Source organism: Siniperca chuatsi, linkage group LG15 (genome assembly GCF_020085105.1).
Source record: "Siniperca chuatsi isolate FFG_IHB_CAS linkage group LG15, ASM2008510v1, whole genome shotgun sequence".
Lineage (NCBI taxonomy): Eukaryota > Metazoa > Chordata > Actinopteri > Centrarchiformes > Sinipercidae > Siniperca > Siniperca chuatsi.
The window spans coordinates 17,023,246-17,032,565 of NC_058056.1; the positions used below are offsets into that span (position 1 = coordinate 17,023,246).

The following is a 9,320-nucleotide window of genomic DNA, read 5'->3' on the forward strand; positions in this document are numbered from 1 at the left end:
AACGCAGATGATCTATACTGCTCTGATGCACCTGCTGCACCACAAGCATCAATGGCAGCCGGCCGTTCATTAATAGCAGGCTCCAGTCTGCATTACGTATTTGCAGTTCATCTCTCCGCCGGATGATGGCACGATCGGACCTGGGCGGAACAAGTAGAAAAAGGGGGCTGGATGAAATGCTGCTGGAGTCTGCCAATAACAGCTCGAGTTGGAGCGTGCTCGTGCTACAGAGCCACACTGAGGTCTCTGCGCGCATCGCACACTGCTGGAAACCAGGCGGACAGAGCGAAGCCGTCCCTTTCTGCCCGGGAGAAACGACGAGCACACAGGGAGGAAGGCGTTAAGATCTGATACGGCGTCGATTGCAAAGACGGCACGGACTTACGGCTAATTCCTCCTTTAGGTGGCATTAGACTCCTGCACAGCCATAGCAAAGGATCACACTGTTGGGCTCTCCTCTCCTCTCCCGCTTGTCAAACCCAAATCCTAGTAGAGTAGCCAACCCCCGTACCTGGAAGGACAAGGGGTTTGTTTGGTGTTTATGGTGTTTCTAGCTGGATTATACAAACAAATACACACAAGTGGCCTGCCGACGCCGAAATCGAAGCAAGGGATTACAATTGTTTGTAAAGCTCTTGGTTGTGCTTGCATGCGCGTATTCTTCTCTGAGCAGAGAGCCAAGTGCTGATAAATCTGCTCCACCTGGACTTTGGACCTGAGCGAGGAGCTTCTCAGTGAGCTGCACTTGACAGGAGCGGCACCGACAAGTCTGGGGAGACCGAATTCGTACTTGAGCAGCTGAGGGGGAAACTGAAAATCCTGCGAAAATGCCTCTTGCACAGATCGCGGAGCCATGGCCCACGATGGAACTAGTGCAGCTCGAAACGGAGGTAATGAGAGGTGAAATATGTCGACGCTGTTTTGCATGCATTGTTTGACTAGTTTTCATTTAATTCAATTCGATTTGGTTCAGGTACAAATAAAATGGCAAACAAGATGTGCGGTTTTATGAACACATCAGTCCTCAATTCAAGGTGTTCAGTAGTCACCACTTTCTAGAAAAAGTCCAAGTGATTAAGAGTTAAGTTGAATTGATTGCATACCCACTCGATTTATCTATTTTAAACTATACATACATGGCTGGCGGTGAATATACTTAAAAAATAATTCATAATGTTTGTCCTGTGTTTTTTAAATTAAGTATTTTTAATCGGGGTAAGTCCAAATGTGATGTAATAGGCTGTCCATTTTCTAGAGGACATGTCAGTTTGCCACTTATATTCTGCACAGATGCTCATGTCCTCATGGAGACAACCATGTAAGGGCCCGTTATAGGCTTTGATTGGCAGTCTTAACCAATAGTGAGATGTTTGATTATTACTCATTCATTTGAGAGTTTTTTTCAAAGTTAGAAATGCTTCACTTTCTAGTCTTTCACTGAAGCTCTTGAGCAACTCCATCTCAAAGCTCAGAAGCAGAGAGAAGACCGGTCTGTGACTTGAAGGAAATGCATGGGCTCATCATCACTGTCTGTCACTGCTCTCACCTGTCAAGTGGTTTCCAGTCTTTTCACACATGGCTTCTCTCTCTCACACACTCTCTCTCTCACTCACACACACACACACACACACACACACACACACACACACACACACACACACACACACACACACACACACACACACACGCGCGCACACACACGCGCGCACACACACGCACGCAAAAAGAGCAGGGACAAACTCTTCTCCTTATGTGGACCATTAAACGGACAACCTATATGCTGAACTATGTGGTTCATTCAAAATATAATAATGTATTGCCTTAAGTTTGACTATTGTAATTTAGGCTGGAGAATTATCCTGTTTATCCTTGTCTTAATCATCTCTCATGCTGTATGAGTGTGTGTATGTCTGTTTCCTCTGCAGAGTTTTACTTAAACAAACCTGTCTTGTCACACAGCAGGTAGAGGGTGACATTGTTGAGCATGAACTCTCATAAAGATAGAATGTTTTACAGTTTCTCATAATAAACCTCAGATGGGTGAGAGAGAGATTTGTGGCCCCAAATGTTGTTCAGACCCCTATTATTCTCATTGAACAGACAGGTTGATTAGTGAATATGCAGCTATCACATCATGGTCATGATGAGCAGACATGGGCTGCGTAGAAGCAACCTGTGCCACACTAGGATAGCTGTAAGAATCGCCGCTTGTGAATTAGTCTGTCAATTAAGCAGGTGAGGCGAGCCTGTGATACCCACGTTTTGTGTGTCTGATCTCACTGATGAATAGCTCTATGCACCATATTACAGTGTCCTCAATCAGCTTTACAAGAGATGAGTCTGATTATAGATGATCAGGAGGCTCATTTTTCTATCTCTCGGCCCAGGTGACATCTCTGATTTGATGGGAGTGAAAATTTAATAGATGTACCACCAAGGAAAAAGATGCCTTTATTCTCAGAACCTGAATTAAGCTTGAGGCCTAATTCATGATATACCAAATGCAAGTTAATGAGTCTTGACTCATTGAGGTATGTAATTAATCAGAAGAGTTCTACCACTATTAAGGACATTATTAATTGTGCAGATAAAGTTGTTAGTTAAGTGTAGTGCAGACAAATATTATTGGTGCTTATGATGAATGAAAAACCTGCACATAATTCAGAAAGAATCACATTAGTAATTTGGAAACAGTATCATCATGACTTGTCCCGCAGACTCCACTATTTACAGTATTCTGCAGCACATGAGTTGGCTGAGTAGCATATCACAGCTCAACAGATGGTGGTGCAGAGACTGTGAAGCGTGCTAAGTTTAATACTGTAAAAATACCCTGCCTTCGGTACGTGTAATGGTCACAACTCTTTGATTACCAGAATTGTGAGATAATTGCTAAAAATACAGTATGTGTGTGTAAAAATCAGCCTATATATTAGAAGGAGAGATTGTTTTTGTTCTTGCGTATCAGCTTTCAGTCATCCAGTATATATAATTGATTTGATCACACCAGTCACTGCCAGACAGAGTGGGATCTGTGCCATTTATCTCTGTCACCAACCTACTAGCCAGCTGCACACTTTGGTTCCTGATGGCAGGGGGAGCGAGAGATGGCTCAGGCCTCAGATTGATTGAGCAGAAAGAGCGAGTCTGGAGGCCATGACACAAACACTTCTGGCTGATTTGGAAAAGAAAGGATGAAACAAAAAAATCACCTTGTATCATAAAAGCACCATTCTCCTCAGCACAGAGTGATGTGCTATGATATGGCAGCTGATGAAAAGTCTTGCTTCACTCATCTCTCCATTATGCGAGTGCTTGTATTTGGAAGCAAAGAAGGTGTCATGAATGGAAATCAGATTAGAATGGCCTTTTGTGCTTGAAGCTGTGGCAAAGCAAGCGAGAAAGAAACGTGCAAAGAGAGCTATTCAAAAAGTATTTGTTTGTTTGAGCTCTTTTATTCATCACAAAACCACGTCTGTTGTGAATTAACTTCTCAGTGAATCATCTCTGATAAATGCAATTCAACCAATCATCCCTATCCTGTCCCTGTTGAGTCACTACCATCTGCATTGGCCACTGTCATTACTAGGTTAGTGAAGGTCCTCCAAAAAATCTGAATCATGCAGTTTTTTCAGATTTCCTCTACCGAAATGCTTGATCCACATTCCTTCAAACCTTTTGACTCTTAATAAAGAATCCCTCCAGTGCCAACCCTGAAACTCAGATGTAACTTCTTATTTTTGCTTATTTCACTGATTCACACAGGTGATCGTGAAATTATGGAACACTATGAAACAATACTGCAGCTATATGATAAAGTAGGGGCACTCAAATACAAATCGTAGAGGTCTAATTTCCACTGTCGGATTAAGGGAGCAATATTTAGGTTCTTAAAACTCAGTCAAGTATAAACATTTCTGTATTAATGGCCGAAGTGACACCTTTTGTTGTGTAAGCAAATTCTTAAACTTTGGTACAAAAGGTGTGAGGCCCAGGTGGAGGCACAGATGCAAAAGTTCATTACCTTTTTTTCCCTTTTATTTTGCTCACTGTCGTTGCTTTGATTTGACGGTTTGTCTGCTTGTACCGTAGTTTGATACAACACTTTGATCTGATGTGGTTTCTATCTGTATGGAGATAGTTTTGTTCAAAATTTTCTTCGAAATTCTGTTCTCTTGAATAGATGGAGGAGATATGACAGAGCAAATTTAAAAATGTATTTCTAAAACAGGACTGCACAAGCCAGGACTTACAGAGCAGGACTGTACAAGCCTAGATGGTGGAGAGAGAAAGAGACTTGGTACAACTAGACGGTAGTTTTTTCAGTTGTTACACAACGGACCATGTAGAGGAGAAAGTAGAGTTAATAGACGGAATGTGTGCCATGTTTGCTAACCAGGCGTGGTCAGCAGTGTACACTCGAGTAGTTGTGAGTGTGTGCGTGCTCATGTTCAGCTCACATTCATGCTTTGCTTCGTGTGTGTGTGTGTGTGTGTGTGCACGTAGGCATAGCTGCAGCTAATCTGGGTGTAACCTGTGGAACACCTGAGCAGAGCTGTGGGAGTGGTGTAGGGCTGGGTGGGCATGTGATAACACAACACTTTGCTTGCTAAGTGCCCTGAGAAAATGAGCCCTCATTCCTTTTGACTTTTAGAAGTTAAAAATGAATCTGTCAGTAAAGGCAAGACGGTATATTGTCCAGTCACAGTCTTACCTGTAGGCAGAGGTGCAGATTTGGTGCTGTTTAAAACCAGTTCTTCTCTCTTTTCTCCCTTTTTAGCACACACTAAAAAAAGACAAATAGCTGTTGTCCATTTTCTGGCATTGACCAGAAGAGGACATTAGTAATGTGACCTGCTGTCAATACTCACTGGCAAGTGAGATTAGAAGAATTTTAGTCAGATAGGATTACAGGCACAGACAAAAGAATGGTTATTGTATTTCTTAGTTGCTTAGTTACAGGGCAGCGCTGCTCTAATCACGCTGTTAAAACACAGATTTATCTATCAAACACACACAGCATCAGCGCTCTGAGATTGTTTACTGTGTCTAATCATATAGGAGTCCTGTGAGAAATTAAAAGTTCCTTCAGTCTGGCTCTGGCTCGCTTAATAGGTTGGTCTTCAAATCTGTTTACAGCGTGTTAGTGGCCTGTACATTTCTTCTAGTTAAATTTTGTGCATCTTGTAGTGTTTTTCTATATGTCTATTTGCACAGTATAGTTCATACACCTCCTTACAATGTTTTTGAAATCACATTTTTTTATTAATGTATTCAACTTTGTGCATATTTATGTGGCTGTGTGTGTGTGTGTGTGTGTGTGTGTGTGTGTGTGTGTGTGTGTGTGTGTGTGTGTGCATGCCTGCTCTCTCATTGAGGAAGCCCAGGGGAGGGAAAGCTGGGCCACTTGGGTCAGCCATGCAAAGCTAATGAGGCTGAAATGTGTTGAGCAGTAATGTCGGGAAGGCATTGCTTACCACACACTTAGGATTCCTGCCACTGGTCTTCACCTTACTAGGTTAAACAAAGCCAACTACACACACCTCACTGATGGAATATGAGAAGAAAGCAAGGAAACAGTCAGAACTTGGAATGAGGTGGGAAGATTTCACTTTGTGTTTCTGAAAGTGAGATTAATATTGTCTGCAAAGCCCATTCATAGCAACACACACTGCACTTCCTTTTGGTTTTCTTTAAATTACCACTCTTAAAACACATCTGTGCTTGACTTTGAACTGTACTTGGTTGCTTAATTGCTTCCATTTCTCCCATGTCACCTCACATTGCAGCTCTTACAGCTTTTATGACTGGCACAGTTTGGCTAAATTAAATTGCCTCTCTTGAGATCATGATTAAAGTCCAACCAGATGAACTGTTGGTCTGTAAAAATGCCTGGCCCATCCAATTTATAGCTGTTGGTTGTTGCTAGAGTGAAACTCAAAGCAGAAAATAAGGAAGTGCGTCCAGTTGCCAAAACACATCCATTCTCAGCACAGAAAAGAATGTACTGTATTGTGAGTTATTACGACAGTAAATCAGATCCACAGTTGGTGGGGTTTTTTTTTTTTGTCTTTCAGTATACAAGAGCCTGGCAAAGCCGCTCTCCTGTCGCTGCCTGTGCTTCCTTTATGTCTTGTACTCTTTGTGTTGACTGCCTGTCTTATTTTGTGCAGTCTAAAGGAAGAGGGAAGAGGGCATGGAGGAAGTGAACAACCTCAAGGTCACCCCTCTGTAATGGAAAACCAAAGCAAAAAGCGGAAAAGGGAGGGAGCTGTTATTGTCACACTTGGCCAGAATACTTGGACTCTGGAGCCAGGAGTGTTTCTTTGATCATTGGAAGGGGTCAGTTATCATCATAGATTTATTTTCACGTTTCAGAGGTGCAGTATAAATGTATACATCCTTAAAAGGTCCATGTTACATGTTAAGGTCAATGTACTAGTGACGGGGGGGTAGTCACCCTGTTAAAACAGTTGTATAAAGTCTTCTGTGCCTCTGGCGGAGCTTTGTCAAGTCTAAGAAAATTACTCACTTGGGTAACATCGGTTTGAGCTTGACGACCACAAATGTTTAACAGAACGTCTGCATTTCAAACTGTAGGAGTGAAGTTTGAAAGACATGGGCATTTCGAAGGAAGGGAGGGTCTGACAAAAAAAGCCATTAAGTTGCATTATGGGAAGTGTTGGATGTGTGTTTTTGGAGCTTGACCCATACTAGGGACTAAAAGTCAGGATATCTCGTCAATTTTGACCTTTCTCTATTGTTTTTAGAGTTTTAGAAACCATATTTTGTAAGAATGGAAGATAAGAGACACTTTTTATAATTTTATAACTGGCCCCCCTAACTGCAAGTACAATGATAATACTGATGATACAAGTCATAATTTGACACACCCAACCAATAATTGCATTCGACTTCCAATATGTGTTTGTGATGGATCCAGGGCTGCTTTAGAAGTTAGAAAACAGTTTTCACACAGAAGCAAACTCTCGGGCTAAATGGTCTGGGGTCCAAAAAGTAAAAAATTAAATAAAAACTCTCCTATTGTCCACAATATGAAGTTATGTGATCCTCACACGATCAAGTCCTCTCTAAATGTAAAAATGCCATGAGTCAGCTAGACAACCCATCGTACTGATGTTATATTTTGGCTCCAATGTCTATCTGGCCTCTGTAGACTTTACATGGGCAATGACAAGCTACCCTAATTTGACTTGACATCATAATGGCCTTTGCTTTTTAAAAATTACATCAAAGGTATCTCACAAAATGTCCTATTTTCTGCTTATCACTCTACTTGTTCTATGTTTTGTGTGCAACAGAACACACACATCTAATCATCCAATCTGACTGAAATCCTTCTGTATGGTCAAAGTTAGCCACCCACTTCTGCTGTATGATCAACATGTTGAGTCATTATTTTACAAATAACAATGATTGCTCTTTTCAACGAGACTTACCTGCTGGGGAACGGATGAAGGATGTGCATATGTGTGTCAGCCTTTGATTATTAGGTTTGTCAGTCGAGGAGCAAAGTGCTGGATACAATGGACTGCTGCCACCCACACAGTCTTACAGCAAATATTCTCTCTTCTTTCTCTCTCTTTCTGTGTCCCTCTTCTTTACACGCCCACACAAACACACGTATGATAAATGCACTGTCACACACTCTGACTGTTTCTCACATCTGCTTTCTTGACAGAATGGGCAGAGCACTGCTGAGGATGGAGTCACGCCTGCTGTCAAGGTACATGGCATCTCTGGAACACACACAAATGCAAAGACACACTCGCATAGACAAACACACACAAATGTGACGCAATATTCATGCAGCTTAACATCCAATAAATTAGACTGAGGACTTGGACACAACTCCTGCATAGAAGTGTTTAGCTTTTGTTTGTGCTTTTCTAAGAAAGCCAGCAGCAGAAGGCAAAATTCCACCAAAGGGCAAATTCTTGTGTGAATCTTTTTGAGCTGTTTCCATCTCTACTAAAGAAGGAAAAGAAAGCACGTGTCCGCGCAAATGTGTGACTGTCCGTTGATTTAATCATTTAGCAATTGCATTGACAGCCCTCAGAGGGCATTAGCTGGCTGGAGTTTAATGTGTTGAATACTGTCTGAGTGAGGCTGATTGAGCGACAGTCCAGCTACTGTGTATAGTGATGTCTGGGTCAATATAATAGGGCCGTAGTATTACACATGCTGCATGTCCTCATGTGTTCTGTTAACATGTCATACAGAGACAAATACACACGAACTTGCACGTACAAAAACGCACACACTGAGAATCATCGAGTCAGCCCTTTCCTGCCTCCTGGCTGGCCTCTGCGCATTATCACGATGTCAATAAGAATATTTTCCAATATCGATATTTAGATGATTTTAAAAAAATGTTGCGGTGTTTATATGGTTTTCACCCATTTTATATTTTTTAACTGCAAGTCTACACTTATTATTATTATTATTATTATTATTATTATTATTATTATTATCTGTATATATTGTAATAGCACATTTCTTGTTTATGTATATGTTTTTATTTCACACTTGCTTGGGCAATGTTAACCCCTGTTTCCCTATTCCAATAAAGCCCCATTGAATTGATATGGCAAATGTATGCCAAATCACATATAAAATAATCAAAAACAAAAAACTTCAATAACTTACTGTTTTTATTACAGCTTGCTCTGAATCATTAACTTGGGACAACATTCTTTTTTCTTTTTTTTTTGTCTAACGATTTTGATACCTTAACTCTGATTATCAGTGATATAAAGTACTAATTCAATACTAGTGCTCAGTTTTCCTGAAAACTTCCCCTGGTCTTTGATCTCAAGACCTTTTTATGTAAGGTAGCATGAAGCCAGGGATTGCTGTGTCACTAAAAACAGATTTAGCAGGTTGACAGAATAAATGTAGCTAATAACGGAAACACTGACTTTTATACTGACACTAAAGAAGAAACTGGATTGGTCACATCATGGTAGAGACCCTGATCCACATAATAAGGTTAGTATTGGAGCCGATTCATCCCTAATCATATCATCACAGAATATGACTGTGTTGGTCAACAATGTTTAATTATCGCTCCAGCCTGGGTAGTACTGTAATTATGTACATTACATGTTGTGCTAATTGATTGGGGAGTATTTCAGTAATCTGATCACTTATGTAATCTTGTTAATTAGGACGTCCTCCAAATGGGCTGCTGGATTTTCTGTCTGTGAGTCTACAGGAGTGGTAGCGCATGTTTCTCAAACAAGATGGATAGACAGCGCGAGATATGACATGATGATGGATTTTGACATGCATATGGT

The 9,320-nt window shown here is 41.1% G+C and overlaps 1 protein-coding gene across 7 annotated transcripts in view; it reads left to right on the forward strand.

The window, feature by feature from the left end:
• rps6ka1 (ribosomal protein S6 kinase a, polypeptide 1) overlaps positions 1-9,320 on the forward strand; it is a 51,183-nt gene that overhangs the window by 5,483 nt on the left and 36,380 nt on the right. For 2 of the 7 annotated variants that reach the window (XM_044166942.1, XM_044166945.1), the window contains exons 2-3: positions 7,703-7,747; positions 9,192-9,318. In XM_044166942.1, coding sequence (XP_044022877.1) covers positions 7,703-7,747; positions 9,192-9,318 — 172 coding nt within the window. Of the gene's footprint in view, positions 1-191; positions 891-7,702; positions 7,748-9,191; positions 9,319-9,320 lie in introns of those variants that run through there. The other 5 variants (XM_044166943.1, XM_044166946.1, XM_044166944.1 and 2 more) reach the window with 4 other exon arrangements.